Source organism: Panthera tigris, chromosome F2 (genome assembly GCF_018350195.1).
Source record: "Panthera tigris isolate Pti1 chromosome F2, P.tigris_Pti1_mat1.1, whole genome shotgun sequence".
NCBI lineage: Eukaryota > Metazoa > Chordata > Mammalia > Carnivora > Felidae > Panthera > Panthera tigris.
The window spans coordinates 19,254,037-19,277,887 of NC_056676.1; the positions used below are offsets into that span (position 1 = coordinate 19,254,037).

General features: G+C 36.7%; 1 protein-coding gene and 1 long non-coding RNA gene across 2 annotated transcripts in view; one reads left to right on the top strand and one right to left on the bottom strand.

Annotated features, from left to right (window-relative positions):
• CF2H8orf34 (chromosome F2 C8orf34 homolog) overlaps positions 1-23,851 on the top strand; it is a 400,043-nt gene that overhangs the window by 287,787 nt on the left and 88,405 nt on the right. The window contains 1 exon segment of the mRNA XM_042973375.1: positions 18,135-18,220. Within this exon segment, the coding sequence (XP_042829309.1) occupies positions 18,135-18,220 (86 nt within the window).
• LOC122235038 lies at positions 992-8,646 on the bottom strand. The gene is made up of 3 exons (XR_006213121.1): positions 8,442-8,646; positions 7,623-7,733; positions 992-1,276 (listed from the first exon to the last, which is right to left on the bottom strand). It is a non-coding gene; the product is annotated as an uncharacterized LOC122235038 (long non-coding RNA).

Sequence of the window (23,851 nt, forward strand, 5' to 3'; positions counted from 1 at the left end):
AGAAATTTTAGGTAGGAGTTACCTAATAATTTAGAAATAATGGAAAGTTCAGAAATTATAGAAAATAATAATCTAGATATTAGAGAATCAAAGAAGGCCCTTATATACCTTTATTTTATAGTATAAATTTATATAAAAGACACCCATTTTTTCCACATGTCAGTACAAAACTATATTTAGTCCCAAAAATGCATGATTTTATTTTAAAAAAATTTTAAACCTCCACTAAAAACTGCCTTTAAATCTAAATACCAAGTTATCCAACACAGGAGAAATGTAAAATTTTCCTCGGTTCAATGGTTCAAGAAAATAGGTGGATTTAGGGAGTTTATATTGGAAAAGAATAAATGGAGCTATGCATATTTGAAGGGCAGTCCCATGGAAGAAAAAATATACTTATTTTTGTCCCTCCAAAAAAGCAGTACTGGCAATAAACTAAAGGACACACAGGCTTTGCTTCAACTTAAGGACAGTTGGAACAACTGGAGCGGTAGAAAAATGAGAAGGTCTGACTCCCAGCAAGTGTGAGCGCTTGATTGCTTGAAATAGAAACAGATGCCAAATAACTCTCTAGTGGAAGGTCTGCGGGCAATAGGATGACCTGGTAGGCAGAGCCTTCAGAACTGTGAGAAGTACATTTCTGTTGTTTGTAAGCCATGAGTTGGTGGTAGTTTATTGTAACAGCCTGAATGGACTGAGGCAGTATTGTAGCCATCTTCCTCAGCTCTGATTAGAGCTCTGAACGAGCTTGAATTCGTACATCTATCGCTTGCCGAGCCAGTTCCTCCAGTCCGACCAGGTGGGAGCCTTCGTGGATCGGCAAGGTCTTTTAGAGTTCCCAGGAAGAGACACAAACCACTAGTTGGAGTGATGGAGCTTTACTTCAAGGTGAATTATCGTCTCAGGACGCTGTCCATTTAGGTCCCCTTTTCCCAACACTGGGATGGGTTTCTGCCTCCCCAAAGAATCGAGAAAGATGCTTTTCATTGTTGAGGACAAGTAACATGAGTTTGATAGCCTGCCTACCTCCATTCACTGAGCAATCGTGCCTCCCAGATAGACGGTATGATCTGACTGCCTTGGCACCATTCATGACGGTGAAGCTTCTGTATAGACAGTACACTGCCGTTCTCCCTAGTCAGCAGGCGTCTCTTCTGTCTTGTCTTTCATAATCTCCTGACTAGGTTCAGTGGCCCTGTTATGTTAGGTAGACTTAGCACTAGGACTCCAGTGCTCTAAGGGGCTCTAAGGCTGTTTTGCTTTGCTCCTCTTGATACTAAACAGAAAGAGAAACAAAGAAGCAAAAAACTGTGACATATACAAGTTTAAAACATGGGTAGAGATCAAAATGACATATTTGATCAATCTGGAAAGAGGTTTCAGCTTCAGAAAGAAAATGTATCTCCCAAGAGCTTTTAAGTTTTTATTGTAGTGCAAAATCAGAATCTATACATAGCTTTTTGAACTATTACAAGAAAAAAATAGATGGTAGTTCTACAACCATAAAAAAAGATGTTACGGATGTTCTTTTTTCATACCCAGCTTTGGGGAAACTTTTCACATTCAAATTATGAAAATAATCAATAAGCATTAGAAGTGCACAGAGACATTTGTACAAGCCAGCAAGTGGCTGAGTGTAGCCATAGTCCGTGTTACTTGCAGATAGCAGGGGCAGACATGGAGTGCCACTCTGCTTACCTTCAGGACTGTTTTAAAGGTTGGCTAATGTCTTGACATTGACTTTTTAAAGCAAACTAAAAAAATCCCCATAAAAACAGTAAGCATTATGTGTAACATCCACAGGAGGGGGGCTTTGTTTATTTCTCTGTTTCTTTCATCTGCTTTATTTCATTTGTTTCTACTTCCTGTTTCTTTCACCATCTGAATGAAGTTCCGTGGGACCAACCAAATATTTGTTTATTTTAAAATGTTCAATGAGCTCATAAAAATAGAGCGTGATGGGGTTTTCTTCTGAGAATCAATGTGTGTCACTGTTGGCCTGGGATATGTCTGCTTCATAGCAAAAATAAAACACAAGATTACCAGTCAAGAAGAGGAAGAACATTGGAGAGGGCCTAAATACGTTCTCTGTAAAATGACTCCACATCGCAGAAAGACAATTTTTAATAGACATAACTAGGATTAGGGGCCAGTTTGGGTAGGTATTGGCATTGCAAAAAAATTCAAGTTGTAAAAAATATTCATATAGTCTATAGAGAAGCATATTGTTCTAAGTAAGAGATAATCATTTAGATACCTTGCCATTCTCCTTTCTCCAAAGTCATGAATTGTCATTACATCTTTCTACTGTTGTCTAAGTTTAGACTTGAACAGGTGGAACTGATTCTGTCTGATTGGCCAACTTTAGTCTGTGACATTATATGTGATTTCTGAGAATGATTTTTAAATTAGCGGAATAGTTAGCCTTTAATGTATAACCAATAGTAATAAGAAACACTAAATGTGCAAATCGAGTTTATTTCTTTAAAATGCTTATCCAATTTTGTTTACCTTTCTGGAAGAATTTTAGAAAAAAAGGAAGCATTATAGCCTGTTTGTAAAAAAAAAAAAAAAAAAGAAAATTAAAAATTCATATGATAAAAGGAAAACAGTGTTAATGTTGAATTCAGCAAAATAAGTGATAACAATTTAGAGTAATTACTCTTGTTATGTATTATTTACTATATCGCATTAACTGTGTATGCTATTGAAATACAACAGTTAAAATGAGAATATGATCATTTATGTAAATTATATACTTATCAAATATCTTGTTTTAGTAAATCTCAAAAATTCAGTAATTTGTACCAGTCGTTTTATTATTATAGCCTTTTGAAACTAAGGTACTATATAAGTGACATAGTAAACACTTTTCTGGATAAAAATGATCTCTAATAATGGAAGTGGTGAGAGAGTCCATGAATGAATACACATATATTTAACGTGTGAATCTATTGTTATCCCAAACTTTCCACTCTATCCTTTATTTATTTTATTTTCCACAGCCAGAGCTCCTCACTATCACTTTCATTGCAGTTAACATGAAGAGTTCAGAGGCATAAAGAGTTCAGATTAAATTCAATAGCCTGTTAAATTCTCCAAGCGCAATGGTCAGGAAAACAGGTGGGGAGGGACACATAAAGGATGTAGCAGTTCAGAATCAGAACTGACATTTACCAAATAGCTAAGACTCAAACCTCCTATGTCTGTAAAGTGCTAGAAGAGATGATCAATGCAATCTAAGTTCCCTGTGAATGAATTCAGCCAAACTGATCAATTCAATGGCCTCATATGTAATATTAAAACAAATATGTACATTGAAGCATGGATTTGGAAATTGCTTCCAAAGCAGGGTATCCCTTGCTCCAATAGCATTTTGAAGCTATGGTTGATACGAAGTACCAGCTGTGTACCATCCGCCACTTGAGGCATTCGGAAAGATTTCTGATCCCCACAAACACCTCCTCCAAGTGCGTGCTTTTTAGCCTTATTTTGCAGAAGTTCAAAGGGACTCAGTCACCTGCTTGAGGTCAAAAGGCTAGTAAGTAGGACAGGTGGAATTTTAACCTTGCTGAGACTTGAAAGCCCCAATTCTTGCTACTATATAGTGCTGCCTCCTAGTTTTAAAGCAATCAAACTGTTGGTCCTATTTTGGAATTAGGCATATTTTTCAAATAATTTATTGTACTACCTAGGTCCATTTTGGGGATAAAAGGCTAAGGGGGTGGATTCAGGAATGTTATTTATAAGAAATTGAAAACCTGCTTGTCAGGTTACAAAAGTACAAATAGAGCAGACATAAATTTTTGCCCATGTTATTCAGATGAAATACTTATCCTGTTTTTGTAGGTTATGAGCTTTGTGACTTAGATGTTATATTAGAAATGTAGAACCAATGTAGTAATAACTTCAACCTGAGATGTTAGTTATTTAGATATCTGTTTTCTAGCTATGTTTTAAGATAAAATTATTTAGTTGCTCTTGTAGAATGAAGACCCTACAAGCATCATGAATTTTATGGGTATCTTGATTCTAGTTATAACAGTGCTTCATATCAGGGGCCTTCTTTCCAGCTGTTAGTGAGTTTATTTAAAGTTCAAATTCTATTTAAGTTTCTTCGCATAAATATTAGCTTGTCAAAAGAATATTTAGATGCTCTAGTTGAATGTTTGTGTCTCCTCAAAATTCATATGTTGAATCCTACCCCTCAAGGTGATGGTATTAGGAGGTGGTGATGAGGTCATGAACCCTTATTTTCAGATTGAGTTGCTATGATTTGATAATTGATTCAATGAAATAATGTTTCATCTTATTAGTTGAGCCTGTGAAAACAAGAACAGTGTGTAGTTAAGGCCTTGAACCTCAGAGTCTAACAGTGTCCCAGTTTTGCTACTTACTTGCTGAGCGTCATTGAGCAAGTTAATTCCCAGCGACTTGCATACTGGAGTGTTACACCTCCCACGCTGCTGTGGGTGACTTTTAACATTCATTTAGGAAGGAGGTACAAATTGGGAAGAGGCAACCACAAGAGTGGAGGAATGTTGCGATGTACAAGATGCTATTTTGTTGTTGAAATGAATAATCTCCCTCAATACAAGCAATATCCCCAAACATCTACTCATTTCCTAAGTAGATGGCCCTGAAATTCCAATTTTTATAAGCCTGTTTTTTTTTAAGTGCCCCTAACTAAAGTTTTGTTTGTTTGTTTTATTTTACTGGGTATTTCCTAAGGGCTATACTTTTGGACATAGGATAGCAACTGTTTCATCACGAAATTAATTATGTAAGAAAAGCAGATGCCTTAAAAAATCTTAGGAAAATAAGAATAGGTCTTAAGTGCATTTGGCATTTTTTCCTTTCGGAACATTAAAACAAGGTGTTTGACGGAATGACACATGATAAAAACATGTTATTCAAGTGATTTGATATATGATGATTGGTTGAGAAAGGATTCTTGTCTAAATGCTGCCTCTCTGGATGAAATGATTATAGAAATTGCTGTGATAGAAAACCATGAGTTCCTCAGCTTTATTTATGTAATTCCTTAGTTTTTATATGCAATGCATATATATACAACCATGAATACCAAGCATAATGTGAAAATGGTAAATTTTGAAGGCATTCTAACATATAGTCTTGCTTAAATACACTTTTTAATGATTTTAATCCTGCTCACACTTGAAAGACCCAATCTTGCTACTATATAGTGCTACCTCCTAGTTTTAAAGCTAAGTTGTTGGTCCTATTTTGGAATTAGACATAATTTTCTTTCTTTTTTTTTTTTTTAACGTTTTTATTTACTTTTGAGACTGGGACAGACAGCGCATGAACAGGGAAGGGTCAGAGAGAGGGAGACACAGAATCTGAAACAGGCTCCAGCCTCTGAGCTGTCAGCACAGAGCCCGACGCGGGGCTCGAACCCACGGACCGTGAGATCGTGACCTGAGTCGAAGTCGGACGCCCAACCGACTGAGCCACCCAGGTGCCCCAAGTATGCCATTTTCTTAAGAGCCACCCTTATACACCGACCTCTCAGAAGCAGAAACAGAAGAGAGCTTCAAGTCACCGTCACACACAGAATGCCCACAGTGACTGAGCCGAAGTCGGCCGCTCAACCAACTGAGCCACCCAGGTGCCCCAGAATTAGACATAATTTTCAAATAGCAATAGCACTGTTGGACTTTATTTTGTTGTCATAATATGGAAGATTGATTTAAATGACTCTTCCTATTTTTTTCCTCATTTTTGTTTCCATATTGACAAAAGATGGGGTATCTTACGTAAGAAATAGGAACAAAAGTGAAAAATTATATTTCATATCATTATCTATATCTGAAAGATTCTTATTTATTCACTTGCTTGACATTCTGGACCTCCCTAGACACTTTGTAGTAAAATTGAAATTGCAATTACTTTCAATTATTTGTTATGCTAATTATCTTTATAATTGGGTCACAATTCCTGAATGGCCTGCATAAGTCATATCAAATGTATAATTATATTAATTTTATCTCTATTAGTGTCTTTTATTAATTAGTTCCATAATCACTGAACAGTTAATTAGCCTTACTAATATAAAATAAATATTTTAGAAACAAATCAGACTAGAGATATTATTACTGTTAAAACAAAGAATACTGTCATTAAATTCTGAATTTTCTGATGACATTTCAGAATAAAAATCAAAATTTTTAGCGTATGTATTTATTTTCAATTACAAACATTAGTGCTCAAACCAGAACATGAAATTCTCCAAAAGAAAAGCCAATAATTTTGATATCAATGCACTATAAACAAATTCGGTGATCATTGCAAGAGATCAATCGATATGCACATTGGAAAAAATAAATTCTAGACTAAGATAGTTATATTTTACAAAACAGTATTTATATTCCCTAGTAAGTCACTGAATGTATTTCTTCTTGTAGAGTATTATGCCAGAAGATGAATTTTCCTAGTATATTTATGCCTTATTGGCTTTTCCAATTATGCAGACATTTGTATTCAGTGTTGTTCCTTCCTAAGAATTTTAAAAAGATTGTTAATAAAAGAATGCCTTTATCTTTTCTGTTCTAATCTCTTCAAGGATGCCACATACTTAACATTTTCTAAATGGATCTTGTTTGCCAGATCACCAACTTGCTTGTCAGAAAATTTTATTATGCTGCCCAAATACTAATAAATATGGCAGCTTAATATTGAGTCATTTGAAAAACATTTATTATCGAAGGTTATATTTATTTCACAGGGTTATGCTAAAAACAAACTTAAGCCAAGCTTTCTGTCCCACAACAGGCTTAAAACATAGAAAAGATCTCAAACTTGGAGACAGTGCTAAAGTAAGACTGACTCAATTAGCGATTGTTTATTGCCTGTTGTGGGTGCATCAGTGCTACATTAAAGCATGGAGGAAAGGGGAACCGTGTTTGTATGCTTAAATGTCTTGTATTCTACTGTCCTTTATTGGAACATGGAGAGTTACCTTTATGGGGAAGTCAGATCATAAAATCCCCAGTTGGTACAGCCTTTCTGTTTGATGTAGAAGTTCTCTAAGCTCACCTTTCTTAGGCTATAACCTCAATACACAGTGGTTTCAGATTTCCAAGTGAATCTTCTCAGATTTTCCCTGTCCTCTTTCCACCAACCCTCCTAAGTAGATGGAACTTGGTAAGGTTTGCTAGGACTTCCTTTATTTACTCCTCCCCAAAATATACAACATTATCAAGAAGGATTGCTATGAGGCAGCCCGTGGTTCATTCCTTAATGCTGGTTCCTTGACTACTAGCAATTTCTCAGGTTGTGATACTGCACATCACTGGCAATGTTTTCTCAGTTGCCATCAGCAGATAGAGCCCTACTAAAACTTTACCTCTCTCTGATATAAAGTAATACCACTCATGATTTGGGAATTTCAGTATACCTCATAATTCTGCTAGTTACCGCAACTGAATTCCAATTATTCCAAATTTTGTGTAACGGGGAAAAAGCAAAGAAAGGAACATAAGCCATCTGACTAAGGCAGCAAGACACATTATCTCTCCCAGTGCTATATCATGAAAAAGTCTGACAGTGTTGAGTTTGTTTTTAACTACCAGAGAATGGGAGAGAGAATGGCTACATACAGAAGGACTCAGCAATCTCACAGATGCTTCCAGGGGATCTGGGAAAGAAGGGTGGTCTTCTATCAGGTACATATGTGAGGCAGGCTTCTGTTTTAGTACCGTAAGGGGTCCCTGATTAAAGGAAGGAATGGCTAAGGAAGGAACAAAAGTTTTGGCAGTTTTCCAAAAGGGTGTTTTGGCTCCCCACACAATCCCATTTTTCAACCTGTTAGAAATCAGCACTTTAAAAAGACCTCTTACAGCTGCTCCTGAGCCAGATGCCTGCTGACCTGGCAATTCTCTGAGTTAGGCTAAGTACACAGCATTCTGAGCTCAAGAGGAATCTGACTCGGATTTTTAACCCATTGAGATGGAATCATACATACTTGGGAATAAAATGTAGAGGTCAGCTAAAAAAGTCAATACTTAGCAATTTACAGAAAGAAAATACTAACATCCTCTGGTAGATCTCTCTCTATTTTTGGTGTTCTAGTCATGGCAACATACTATGACCGCCATGAGAATGGATGGGAAAAATCCATCTCCTTGCACAGCTGTGAAAAAAGGAGGCACTACAGAGGCACTTCCCTGGCCATGAGTATCAGCATTACCTGGGAATTTAGTAGAAATGCAAATCCTTGGGCTATATGCCAGACCTTCTGAATCAGAAACTCTATGGGTGGATCCCAGCAATCAGTGTTTTATGTCCTCTAAGGGATTCTAATGTATACTAAAAATTGAGAACCACTGGTCTACAATGTCAAGTAAGCGCCTATTTCTATTTAGATAGATTTTTAAAAGGGTCCTCTCTAAGAATGATGGCAGACGCTGAAAGGATACCTCCACTTTGCCAGATTATCGACATGAAATCAGGTTAAAAATGTACATGATGCTTTGCTGGAGGAAGCTTGAGGATTTCGATGCCCAGGGCTGCCTCTAGCTCAGGCATTCTGTGTTTGGCTGCTTTCTCTTGAAGTTTCTTTAGCTCCACGCAGTCTGGCAATTTGATCTTAATCCTTTCTCATGGCCACCTCAGATTCAGGAAGGTTGGAATGCCACAAGTGTCGCCCTTTGTGACGTAATCATCTGGCCAAGGTATGTGAGTCAGTGGCCCACGTTCTGGTCATATCTGCCTTGGTCCTAAAGCATGCTAAGAATCAGTCCTGCTCCATGCCTGATCTTCTCTACCTTACTTTGTGTTGACAGTTTTACCTTTGAGCTGAGATAAAGCAGAAGAGATTGAAAACATAACATCTTTTTCCATGTGTGCTTTCCTTAGATTTAGCTTTAAAATTCTTAAGCCTCTGCCAGGAGAGTAATTAGCAGCCCAGATAAGAGGCCACCTATGGCAGCTATATGTCTGCAAGGGGCCCTGCAGGAGAGAAGGATGATTTTCATTAGAGAGTTACAGATAGTTTGCAGGCCCATATCTCACTCTCAGGAGATAGGAAGTTAAAAGGAAAATTTAGCAGGAAAGAGAGTGGCTTTTTATCTCTGTGTTACCATCAATCACTATATTTCAGAGGTTCATGATCAGACACACTTGCGAATGAGGGAGATAATTTAAAAACCAATATTCAAGGAAAGCCCTCTGGTGAAGGAGGAGGTTATTCTACTCCATTCTGCTCTTAGGAAAAAGTTGCTTCATCTTGATGCATTGTTACTTATCTTCAGGTGACCTCAACAGCAATAGATGAATGCTGGAAGGAAGATTTTTAAAATGAATATGCTACAATAAGAAGGGAAATCGAGGTGCTGGAAGTAGGGTTTGCTGGAGGCTCTGGAAGGTGGATCTGTGTTGAGGGTACAGAGAATGCTGCTAAGGAATCTGAGAGATGACATGAAAGGGCCAGAGTCAAAGTGAGCAGACATTCACTAGAGGGTCAAACGAGAATGGCCAGGGGAGGGAGAGGCCGAGGTGGTGTCAGTGGGTTTGGAAAGGAGTGTGGGAGGAAGAATGTCCAGATAATTTCCTGAATTATTCCCGGAACTGGGGCTGAGTGAGGAGGGCAGGAAAGTTCCATAGAGCAGCCACTCTAGGATAGGAAAAGAATTAAAATAAGTGTTTAGTGAATTCAGATAAATGCCATTTAAATTACATAGCTATTTCGAAGGGGCACAAATGTAAATGAATACGCCATAGTGTCCCCATAGTGTCAGCAGTCTCAGGCCTGATCTCTGACTTCAGGAAAGCTTGCTTGCAAAGGATTTAGATCATGCAAATACCATGCAGGTCTTATGCCAGATTGCGGGCTCAGGGCTCAGTGGAGAGCTTTGTCTTTGAAGCTCTCCAATAAATTTTTTGGTGTTGATGACAATTTTGGCTTTTTTAAGACTTCAAAATTGAGTGAGTGACAATAAGTTGTTAGAATTTTTCTCAAAAAATAATCCTGGAGAAACATACTGGTATCCTAAAACGGAGTATTAACACTCACAAGGAGACTTAGAAATAACTCAATGACTGATATTATGAAAGAGGCTTTGTGAATTAAAAGCAGACTTTGGAAGGGGAAGATAAGTTAATTTCTAGCCGTTTAAAGAAAATGGTTCAAAAGTTTTTAAAACTAAAACTGTTTATTGTGGTTCACTTGCTCCAATTGACATTTATTATGATATGTTATTTATTTTCTAGTGAAACAGAATATCTTATTCTTCAAAACAGCTGCCCTAACTAGCAGTATATCATAGTCTGAAGTTCTCTGTAGAGGTTTTGGAATCCAGAAAGGGCAAGCCTCACTCCACAGCTCCATCCAGTCTTTTCAGCGTCTCCACGTGGACATCCAGCCACCTCTCTACACCTCTACCTCCGTGTCTAAAATGCATTTTAAACTTACCACGTCCCCGATGAAATTCCACTTAATCCCCACCAAGTTTGCTTTCCCCTCAGTTTTCCTTAACTCAGCAAATGGTGACATGATGATTTCAGTTGCTCAGGACAGAAAAATGACATTGTTTATACTTCTCTCTCTTTCCCTCACTCTCTCTCTCTCTCGCTTTCTCTCTCTCTCTGACACACACACACACACACACACACACACACACACACCTAATTTATCGTGTACTCCATTGGCTCCAGCTATAGAATTTATCCACAATCAGTCCACTTCTTACCATCTCCACTATTGCCGCCCTTGGGGAAGCTCAACTCTCAACAAAATTGGTGGAATCGGCTCCTCAAGAATTTCTCTGCTTTCATGCTTCTCCCCTACAGTCTATGCTCAACCAAGCCCATCCTTCTCAAAGTGTACGTCTGATCACATCACTCTGATTCCCACTGGCTTCCATTTTCATCATGGAAGAGGACTAGATATTTCAGCATCAACGTTCTAGATGACACGGTAGAAAGTCCTACTCCATCCAGCTCCAGCTATTCCCCTCTGTCAACATATCCTCCTAATCCCCTCCTCCTTCACTCTGCTTCAGTCCTTGGCCTCAGGACATTTGTGTGTACTATTTCCTCTCCCTGTGCTGCTCTTTCCCAGACATCTATTTGCTTACTCCCTGACCTCTTCAAATTTTGGGTCAAATATTACTCACAAGTGAGGCCTTTCCTTTCCTTGACACACAATGTAAAATTGTATAGTACTCTTTCTCCAGACCTTCTCTACATGCCTTCCTGGCTTTACTTTTTTTTTTTCTTTTCTGGCTTTACTTTTTTTTTTTCTTTTCTGGCTTTACTTTTACATCCCCCATTTTGAACCAGATTTCTTACCAACACTTGATTCTGTGTATTTCACTTGTTTATCCATCATCTTAAGTCAGTAGAATGAAAGCTTCATGAGGATGGGAATTTGGTTGGCCATGTTTGCTGCTTCACCGCCTCCCCCCACCCCAAGCCCCCCCAATACCTGGCACTCTTATAGACCCTCCTTACTTCATGCTGTTGATCTTCTGCTTTGGGATTATTGCAAACATTTCCCAAATGGTCTTTTAGATTTCACCAGTCCAAAGATGAATATTATTTTGTCAGTGCAGCTTTGGTCATATTAGGCATATAATCAAAACTTTCAAAGGTTTCCTACTATGTTGTCTAATTTCTCCTGTTTGGTGTGCAAGATCTCATATGAATCCATTTTATAACCTAGATGTGCTGTTTGTTGCTCTCAAAATACTTCTTTCACTGAAGCAATCAGTCAGTTGTTTTTATACTTGGTGTTCTCTCTCGTCATTATGTACTTTATTGCCTTCCTTCCCATCCCCGAAGGGCCTTTCTTTTTCCAAAGTAAATATAGTCTATTATCTCACTGCTCTTTATCTGGAACACTCCTCTCTCTCTCTCTCTCTCTCTCTCTCTCTCTCTCTCTCTCTTTACCTAATCAAACTTTTGCTTTTTCAAAGCTCAGTTCAAGTAACACCTATTCCATTAATGTTTCTTCAGTTAATCCTGATTTTTTTTTTATCATTTCCTCTGAACTATATATACAGGCCAGAACTGTTAGCTTGGCACTTAATATCATGCATACCATAGTGTATTCAATTTGGTTCAAAGAAACATTTAGTAAGTGTCTATTCTAGTTAGATACTTCTTTCTTCCAGAAAGTATTCAGGAAAGATTAAAATATATAATATATTGCATGATAAAATAAAAACAGAAGGATGAGTGCTCATGAATTTGAATGTCTTCTAGGCCAAAATGAGAAAGTAAGAATTCAGTTATTTGAATCTTCTCTCCTCACATCACATAGTTCAATCGGATTGACAATACCAGAGATTTAAAGGAAAGGAAAGTATGTCTCCTTTTTGAGTGTTTTGGATTTTTTTAAGTACAAAAAAGAAGTGGCACTAATCATCTCTCTTCTCCCACTGCTTACACTATTCAAAACTTCCTCATCTGAATGGAAATGGCTGGGAGGAGAGTGTTTCTACTGACCATTTTGGACTGGGACTGGACTGCTACTTGGCCCCATTTTTGGTTTCCTTGCTTCTTCTTATAGAATTAGACATTGGGATCAGCCAAATCTCAAAACATCCCCAAACAAGCAAAATTTGAACCAATACTGTACCTACCAATCTCCTGAGTGAGCTTCAATCTTCTTTCTATTGACTGGTACATTGTTCTTAAATCTACCTTATAAGACCCAGGAACTTTTTGATAACATATACTTAACAAATATCTATTGATCATATGCATGTGGTACCATGATAGGCTCTGTGATAGGCATTACAACAGTCTCTGAGGATGCTCTTTTTCATGGCTTAGTTCACTGCTAAGACTGACTCAATGGAAGCTGATTGTGACTCACAAACTTGGAGAAAGAGTTTACTTATATTTATAATAGCCTTTCCTTCAGTAAGGTCTCAGTGGTAAATATAAAATTAAATCTGGTTGATTTATCTTAAACCCAAACACATTTACTGTCGTTATCTGCCCCACTTGTATGCCATTTCAAATACCTCTTATTAGCAACTGTATCTGCACATGTTTCTAATTGCGGCAGCCAGCTTTGTGCAGGTGTAACCCTCAGCATCTCATTTTCGCTAGTATCTTTTATGTCTTATTTCCTGCCTTGGGATGGCCAGTGAGGATCACTCACAACCAAGTTATGTGCAGTTTAAAAGTTCAGGGTTATCAAAGCTCATAGACCACCCTTGACCAGGAACCTATGGATAAATTCTTTACCCTTTCATACTTCAAATGGACACGTTTCATAAGAATCCTCAGAATTCTTGTGGGATTATGCAGAAGCTGCCTATACAGGGGCTGGCTCAATAACCCATCCTTATATTGGCTTTCTCTCCTTTTGTGTTTTACTCCCATGTCCTTCAATCCTGCCGCCCAGATCATACAAACACTTGCACATAAGCCTCTGTCTCATGCTCTGCATTAGGGTTAACTAGGCTAAGAGCTGCTTAACCCTAAATATACACAGGATATTTTTACCTCTTTTCAAGAAAATATAACTCTATTATCATATTCTATAGAAAATTCCTCATATATATAGGGTGAGCTCTATCTTCCTGTCATTATCTCCAAGGTGAACTAATCACTAGTTAAGAAATATCTTTTAGAGCTTACAATGTATCAAGTTCAACCTAAGCTAGGTTTTAGGGACAGGAAAATAAAATTCCTGCCTTTAAGACTTGGAATTTATTGACAAACAGACATCTGAACAGACAATTAAAATATAGTAAAGAAAAAGCCATGGTAAAGATGTGCATAGGTGCTAAGACTTCTGGAAGAAAAGCTTCTGAAAAGATAAGAATCTAGAATGAAAAAGTAGGATTAAGCCAAAAGTAAAATGGGGGAAAGTAAGTCACATAAGAGATAATTAAAAGCAGTGGTGTTTATGGAGTATAAAATAAAAGAAGAATTTGCAGAGATAGGTAGGAGTTGTGTGATAGAGAAACTCAAATGACTTGATAAGGAAGCCATAACTCATCTTGCAGGTGATGAAAATCCAGTAAAAATGGTAGTTCTTAAACTTTTTTGAGCCAAGGATTATTTTGAAAATCTGGTTGAAGTTATTGTCTCCCTGTCCAAAAAGAGCACATCTGCCAAAAACTTTTCATTCCATTTCTTGTGAATTATTGTGATTCTCATAAAACCTGCCCACAAACCCTCTAAAAATACTAATGTTAAGATCTCTTGCACTAAAATACTTAGACCATTAGAGTAATATGGTTGGGTTTGTTTTGAGTATGCTGGTAGCCATATGGAAAATGGATTTTTGGAGGGCCAGTTTCTAAGTATGACTATCTGTGAGGACATGATATAATAATCTAGGTAAATCAAAATAAGCAACAATACTATAGTAATGTATAAAGAAGTGATGGATTCAGGACATCTCCTTAGGAGGTGTAATTAGCAACACTGCAACTGATTAGCCATGTGGGATGCAAAACAGGGTGATGATGAAAATTAGTTTGCTTTTGGATATGTTGCCTTTGAGATGCTCATGGTGCATCCAAGTAAAATGTCCTTACAAAAATTTGAGCTGAGGATTCTAGATAAAGATTTGAAAAATAGCGATCTCTATGTGGCTAAAACCATGAGTAGATGAGCTGATTCAGGGAGGTGGTGTAAAAAAGAGTGGGAAAAGCGTGTTCATACAAAGTACAGTTGAAAGTTAAATAAAAACAAGGTGTGAAAAGCTCCTGTTTTATATGACAATTAGAAGGTTAGAGAGTCATTTCATTTCAGAATGGTAGAGACACAAACCAGATTAAAATAAGTTGAGGGATGAATGAAAACGGTGGAAGCAAAGACGCTGAATGAAGAATATTTAGGGAGGTTGGCTCAAAGAAGGATGACCAAGAAAAAGCAGCTGTTAAATGTTTGGGATAACGATGGGAGGGATTTTGTTTTGTGTTTGTTTGTTTTTTAAGGCTGAAAGACAAATGAGCTTGCTTCTATGCTGTGGGAAATGAACAGTGGAGATGAACAGAATCAATTGTAGTGGATAAAATAAGGTCCAAGAGGGGACCTTGGGACCCCTTGGGATTCAAGGATTCAAATCACCAGTCTAAGTGGATGGTCTAAGCCTTACACAAGAGAGAGAGCCCCTCACCCTTTGTGAATTGGCAAAGTGGTAAATACTGGTTGGGGTGAAGGTAATTCTGTAGGTGCTGTGTGAGGGAGAGTAGCAGATCTTTATTCCTTAACATACAGTTTTTCTAGGTGACCTAAAAAAGAGGTTATAGTTTTGTAAAGATTTTGAAAGGAATGGAAGACAGACAACCAAGAAGACCAAGTTTAAAGTTGGGGACCATTGACTTGTAACTCACCAATTCTAGAGTGTCCGATTTTCTCCAGCATTGCCCCAGGTGCACATGTGTAGGAAAATGATGGATTAATACAAAATTAGGGTCTGGTTGGTCAGTAATGACAGGAGGATGTAGGTTCATGGGAACTGAGGACCACAAGTCCCAGCTGCGTAGCGCAGAACTGGAGTCAGGAGAGGCCAGATACCTTGGAGAAAATAGAAACTGGAGACCTGTATTTGATTGAAGAGAAAGTGTGAAGGATAGCAAGTTTGTAAAAGAGCCTAAAAGAGGCAAGAGTTTGTCGTTAGAAAACAGAACATTGGGTTTAAATATTGCTGATACGGACCAATTTGGGGTTGTCTGTCCTTGGGCTAGGGAAGGTGAAGTAGAAGGAAAGATCTCCAGATTTGAAATAAGGGATTTGAAATTAGTGGGTAGATACACAAGAACATGAAAAGCATTCAAGATAATAGTGACTTGAGTTGAAGAAGAAAAGTTTGAGTCTGAGCAAAGTCTTTACAGGGAGAAAGAAGGAAGGTTAATATTTCAAATTCTGTGTTATCTGAGGTCAAGGGATTAGGCAGTCTCCTTTGGAGAGGAGGAGCTGTCATGGTCTTAGAGGAAAAAAGGGATTTAATGTTCTGAGAAGACAAAAGGGTTTTGATGATGACAAGAAGGAGCAGGAAGCATTTTGTTTAGGGACTGAGAATGCAGAAGAGTGTTTCATATGGAAAAGGTTTTAGAAAGCAGAGAAAAGACTTGGGAGTATAAGTAAAACTCTTGTAGTGTAAAGAAAAAACAGATTGAACTTTTATTAAGACTGTATTTCCCGGACTTGCCCACATAACCCTTGTTTGCATAGTGCCTATTAACCTCTTACAGAAGTAGTGCTGTGTGGATTACAGCTCGGGAAACATTGGCAGAGCGCTCAAGGATAGCAGGGCTGCGAAGCATTCCACAATGCAATTGCTGCCAAATCACGGTAAATCCACCTCTTAAGGTATCTGGAGGGCAGTGTTTGGACAAAGATGAGCCAGCTCCAAGGCCACCCAGTTTGTTGGGTTGTTTGCATGGCCATTTATCTTTTCGACTCAGCAAAATTGAAGTCTGTGAAATCGGGTCATTTGTAATTTATTTACATCTCTACAACATTAGGCTTATTACGGAGTATGTTAATAAATACTAAATATTTTTATGGAAGCTTTCAATAAGCAAAAAAAAATTACAACTTAGTTTTTATTTTTTGCTTCTTTCTGCCTTTGTTGGATATTTATTTTCCATTTAGGTTTTTTGAGATACCTAAATTGAGATACCTAGATGTGTTGACGTTCATTGCCAATTTTGAATGATAAATTTTACTTATACCTTTCATATCACTTGTTTCTACATACTTTCTCTCTTTGAAACTTTGATGAAATGGTCCTAGATAAAGAAAATGCAGAAAAGAATATTTGATATTGTAGATTAGTAAAGTACTTAATATTGGAAATAAACAAAATAAGAAGAGATAATGGGCAGATTTGACATGTAGTTAAATCATTCATTTAAAAGTGATGCTGCTCTTTCGAAGTAAAATTTAAAACCTTAATTCAAAGTAAAGTCAATCAAAAAATATAAATTCACATATATTTGATCAAAAAGTGTTATGACTCTCAGGAAATTACCCTTGATAATTCTTTAATTAGCTTATGTAATACAGTAAATATGGTTTTGTGTATAAAAGGTAATATGTGAGTATTACTGTGTACTATATACAAAAATGTACAAAATTTAACACTGAAAAAAATGAAAATATAATTTATAATATTTATAATTACACAAAAGATAAAGAGTCATACATATATGCTTTAAATTGCAAAAGTAAGATGCAAATTATTTTGTGATTCCACTGTGGTATATAAAAGCAAAGATGTAAAATAGTTGAAAAGTTGAACTTTTGAGCATGGTGCAGGTGTGAATTGTACTTAAGTTTGTATTTTTAAAAATAGTAATGCTATTTGTTATGCCTTTATTAATAGTCTCCCGTGAGGGCACTTGCCAGTAGCTCAATGCAAGAAAAAAGTAAGGCACTGATAGAAACTTCCAATCTCTGGATTATTTGATACATTATCCTCCAACATTAGCAGACCTTATTCTTAGGACAGAGTTCCAACAATGATGGATAACCACTCTTCTGATAGAGTGGTTTCATAGTATAATATAAATCCAGACTGTTTGAATTAGGTATTGCTAGTCTCACTATAGAAAGGTGCATACAGAAGCTCAGAAATATATTGCCCTGAAAGTATCCATGGGTCTTCCCTTCCTGAAGACCCAGCGTCTTGGAGAACCCCGGGCAGTCATACGTATTAGGAATCTTCACTGCCAGTGTTGAGACTTACCTTGATGTGCAGGCCTTTAAGCTCAAGTTTGGTTAATGTGGAGAACTGTGTTTGATAAGCTGCTATGTAGAAACCCTCTTCTGCCCCTGGACCCAGAAGCCAGGAGAGTACTCTGTGTGGGACTTTTGCTCTTCTTCCACTCACTTCCCCGTTGTAGTTTCAGTGAAAACATTTGCTTACAAACCTTCCTCCAGTGAGGCTGAGAAAAAAAGCAGATTCTGCCTACACTAATCTTGCCATGGACATAGGAGAAAAGATGATGAAAGACTTCTCCTTAAAGGTTAGAAAAGCAAAAACACTATATGACAAATGCTTTAGTAAAACTTTAATTCCCTTGTGAGGAAGCAAGTCTGATTTTAAGTTTAGAAGCGATGTCCTCGTAGTATATAGTTCACATTTCACAATTCAACACTATTTGAGGTTTCAATGACCATTTTTAATTATTTAGGCTTCAAGGAGATAACCTGGCAGAAAGGACAGAAGAGACGTCACAAGTACTTCTTTCTCCAGATGAAATAGTCCCAGATTCTTTGGGTAAGTTTTAAATCCAACAATATTTACTGTAACTTTAGTGGCACTTGAAGATTAGAAAGAAAGAAAGAAAGAAAGAAAGAAAGAAAGAAAGAAAGAAAGAAAGAAAGAAAGAAGCTAAAACCAAAGATCTCACCCCACACCAAATCATGGTAATGGCCATTCACATATCCACCATTCCCTCAGGCTGTGTGCGTCAGGAGGTTAAGGGCAAAGGAGAAAGGAAGCAGGATGTGTGGATTCTTAGGAGCAGCCTCTTAATGTCTGTGCCTGTTTTAGGTACAAACAGGTCAACTATATGTTGGCTACTCGCCAAATTTTGTCCCTAATTTCAGCTTGCTTTTGTAATGTACATTGCTTATTCTCATTTTCACATCATTGAACCCTTCAGCTTTGCCTGCCAGAATGTCAACATCATACTTGGTTTTCCTCCCTCTGTCTCAGCCCTATATTAATTTGGCCTCGAATCATGTCAGTGTTACCTCAGAATTCCCCCTCCAAGCCAGCCTCCTCCTCATTTCCCCTGACACTGCCTAGTCTGTGTTTTCGTCCTCTTCCTCTGCCAAGGGTAACAAACCTGTAAGTAGGCACTCCTTGTACTATCTTATCTCTTTTTAGTTCATTAGCTTTCTAAACATGAAGATGCTTATTTCATTCTATTTTCTATGGGACAAAATTCAAACTCCTTCACACAGGATATTAAGATCATGTCAGGGCACTTCAAAATGTTGCCTGAATAAGTAAATAAGTAGTGTAATGCCACGACAATGACGTCTAAGATAAATCACTGCATCATTATTCAGTATTCTAACTCGATGCAGTTGTTAAATCCAATTGGGCTAGTTAGAAAAGAGACTATAGAAAAATATTTTCCTTACATTTGGATAGAGTAGGACATATTAAAGAAGATGGGAAAACTCGGGATACAGGAGTGCTGATGCATAGGGGCACTTGTACCCCAATGTTTATAGCAGCACTTTCAACAATAGCCAGATTATGGAAAGAGCCTAAATGTCCATCAACTGGTGAATGGATAAAGAAGTTGTGGTTTATATACACAATGGAATACTACGTGGCAATGAGAAAGAATGAAATATGGCCTTTTGTAGCAACGTGGATGGAACTGGAGAGTGTGATGCTAAGTGAAATAAGTCATACAGAGAAAGACAGATACCTTATGTTTTCACTCTTATGTAGATCCTGAGAAACTTAACAGAAGACCATGGGGGAGGGGAAGGAAAAATAAAAAGTTTAGAGAGGGAGGGAGCCAAAGCATAAGAGACTCTTAAAAACTGAGAACAAACTGAGGATTGATGGGGGGTGGGAGGGATGGGAGGATGGGTGCTGGGTACTGAGGAAGGCACCTGTTGGGATGAGCACTGGGTGTTGTATGGAAACCAATTTGGCAATAAATTTCATATTTAAAAAAAAAAAGAATAAGGTGGGAAAAAATCCCTTAACATTAAAAACAGTATTTTAATTCAACTAGAGTGTTAAGAATTCCTGTTCATCAAGAGATGTCTGAAATAAGTAAATTGATAAGCCATAAAATAGCAAAATACACTTACAACATATTTGTCACTGATTAAAGATTAATATTTAGAATACATAAACAATGTACAATTTAATAAAGATCAACAAACCAATAGAAAAATAAGCAGCAGATACGAATAGATATTTCACAGAAGAGGAAACACAAATGGCCAATGAGCACATGAAAAATGCTTGACTACTTTAGTAATCAAGGAAAGGCAAATTAAGACCATAGAAGGATGCTGTTTTACAATCTTTGGCTTGTGCCAAGGCAAAGGCAAAGGCAAGTGCTGGTGAAGACAGAGATCAAAGGAAACTCATACACTATAGGTGGGGTATAAACAATTTTGGAAACAGTTTTCCATTATTTTAAAATCTTGAATATTCATATACTCTAAAGCTCAGAAACTCTACTTCTGGGTGAATATCCTTGAGAAACAAGTCTCCTGTACCATAAAATGTGAACAAACTTTGTTGATATGCTGGTGGACAGGAAAATGGATACACTGTGGAATTATTGCATTATAGGAAACTGCGTTTCAAGTACACACATAGGATGAATGAAATCAGAAGTGTGCTGGTAAATGTTAACACAGCTTTCTTTGGAAAGAAAGCCCTGATTTGTAGAGATTGATGCTTTCGATGATGTAAATACTCTCACCATATCTGATTTAAAGCAACTGATCTGAAAATGACAGTGGGTCTTTCAATTCAGTATGGGCAAGTCACAGCTCTCAATTGAACAAGTCTTAAAAGCATAATATTGATTGAACAAAAGTAAGTCATAGAATGCATTTTTGTAAAGCTCAAAACTAGCAAATCTAATATCTTCTTTAGGAAAATATACATAAGTGATAAAACTATATTTAAAGAAGGGAATTAAAGACTCAAGATGATGGATGTCCTCAAGGGATAAGGGAAACAAGGAGATGGGATAAGGAAGGTGCTCACAGGTATATGTAGGTTGCTGGAAATGTTCTAATTCTTAAGTTAGGAGGTGGTTTGAGGTGTTTAGCACTGTGCTTTGTAACCTAAATATACTATATATATATATATATATATATACACACACACACATATATATATACATATATATACATATATATATATATATATATATATATATATATATATATATATATGGTATACAATTGGCCCTTGAACAATGTGGGTATTTGGGGTGCCAATCCCCTGAACAGGCAAAAATCTGAATATAACTTTTGAGTCCCTAAAAACTTAACTGCTAATAGACTACTGCTGATCAGAAGTCTTACCGATAATATAAACAGTTAACACATATTTTATACGTTGTATGTATTATATACTATATTCTTATAGTAAAGTAAGCTAGAGAAAAGGAAATGTTAAGAAAGTCATAAGAAAAATACATTTATGGTACCGCACTGTATTTATTGAAAGAAATCCTGTGCAAGGGGACCCATACAGTTGAAACTCATGTTGTCCAAAGGTCAACTGTATATACTTTTTTACATGTCAAATATTAACAACATTAAACATTAAAACACAAAAAAACAGGGGCGCCTGGGTGGCTCAGTTGGTTGAGCATCCGACCTCAGCTCAGGTCATGATCTCAGGGTCCGTGGGTTCGAGCCCCACATCAGGCTCTGTGCTGACAGCTCAGAGCCTGGAGCCTGTTTCAGATTCTGTGTGTGTGTCTCTCTCTCTGACCCTCCCCCGTTCATGCTCTGTCTCTCTCTGTCTCAAAAATAAATAAACATTAAAAAAGTTAAACAAAAAAACAAAAAAACAAAGTATTGTGGAACATAAACCAATGTGAAGGTAGCACAATGCAGGAAATGATAATAGTTTCTATATACCTAAATCTTTTGCAGTACTGATGAGATTACACACTACCATGATAGACCTTTAACACTGACAGTGAAAGTTGAACAATGTGGTGGTACTAGGAACATGGAGGACCCAAGTTGGCCGTTTGGTGACACTGTAGCTTTTGGAGTGTCTGGCTTGTTCTCACTGGTAGTCTTGCATGTGTACCTTTACGTAAGCCATCCTTTCCTGATTCATAGTAAGTTCTTTCTCCTTCCCTCTGCCTATTCAGATCCTATGTTCTAAGATCATGTCAAGTCTCCCTGGTGCCTAGCCCCCACCAATGTTGTTTGTTTGTTTGTTTGTTTGTTTGTTTTCTTTTTCCTTAATAGTTTTTTTAATTACTTCTTGTGTTTTCTTCTCACTCAATTGGATTATATGCTTCTTGAGGTCCTCTTGTGTTCCCCATTATGCCTGTATAAAACTAGACACAAAACAGATATTACTTAATTACTGGCTTTTTAATTTTATCAAAACCACTGAAATCCACTAATCCACCAAGGAGATATATATCCTTCTACAATCACATTTGCATAATAACTGAGTATTGTAGGGATTTAATTTTTTTTGGAAAATGTAACGATGCATCATCACTAATATGTGGTTGATTATACCTATTTGCATCCACTGGAGGAAAAATATTCATTAAGTTCCTTTCTTGAATTTCTTACACCCTGAATTTTTCACATTCAAATATTCGTAGACCTAATCAGCAAATGACAAAATATAAGTTTCTGATTCAGTACACTCTTTTTCACTTAAGTTAGATCATTAGATTCAGTTATTAAATATTTTTGGCATTATCCAAATGTGCTGATGTGATTTTTATGTGAACTGTACATCCAAATTGAGCTCGGCTCAGTAAACATACATATTTTTATGTGTAGGTATAACTTTCTGCATAAAAAACCTGTTGTGACATAAAACAGGAAGAGTAAAAATAATGAGAGGAAGAAGTTGGATATACCTAAACATTGTGATAAACTCTACAGATTTCTAGGTTCCTGCCTGCATGCCCAGTCAACCACACTGGCTAAGCTTCTATTCTGAGTGTTGCCAGATACTCTTAGATTTTGAAAAAAATTACTTTATCTTCCTATCCTTTGGCTTCTTCTTCTCTAAAATGAAAAGACAAGACAAACTCTCTAATATTGAGAAACTTAGGTACTCATTTCCCCCTCCATGTGATTGAAAAAAGCTCAAAGTTCATTGTTTGTATTTTGAAAATCATTGATACTTTATTAGTAAGTAAGTAAGTATACTTTTATACAGAAGTTGTTCTGGAGCAGACAGAGCAAAAAAGCTTGCACATATGTACCCACCAATTATTGTTAATAACCAGTGAGCTCAGAACACTTAAAAAATAGAGTATGCTCCTCCATGCATTAAATGCTAAGATTTTATTTTCATGATGTCTATTGTCCCTACTGGTATATTAGACTGATATTTTGGCACTGGATTTGGACTATTTACAAGGGTCCTTTCAACTCAATACTGTTTAGTATGGTCAGATATATAAATTTGCAAATATTGTGGTAGCACTTCATAATTGTTCCTCTAAACTAAGTTGAATGGACCTCTCTATATTGTAGATCTCACTGGATATGGCACCAATAACCAGGAAGAATTCAACCAAAACAAGAACAGAACAGAATGTAAAACCAAAGAAAGCTACCACTACCTTCCCTTTATAAATACTAATTTCTCTTTAAAAAATTAATCCTGTAAAGGTATTCAAATATATTCTGAGAGAGATAGTCATAGAAAATTATCTTGCTCAACTTGTTTTGAAAGCATGAAGTTGAATACCTGGCACAGAGGTATTTATTGAATTTAAATGAATATACAAATACACAAATAAGTGGATGAATGAATTGATTAGTACATACATGCATCAAAAATCAAACAGAATGACAATACTCTTTAAAATTAACTCACTAAGAAGAACTTCAGAACTCACTTATAGTGTGGTATTTCTAAATTTAAAAATCAACAAATTCACAAGAGGGTTGGTTTTCTTTTTCAGTATATGAAATAATTTGCTTTGTAATATTGAATAGAACATTTTAATATTATTTACTAAGTCAATATTCTACTTACATAATACTTTCAACACATAAGTGAAACAAAAATTAGTGAGTAAATACCAAAATTACACTATTATTTGCTCTCACAGTTATGTAGAATATAATTCATCTTTGCAGGACTTAAATTATGCTAATTTATACATTCTAATTTAAATAATCTACCTAC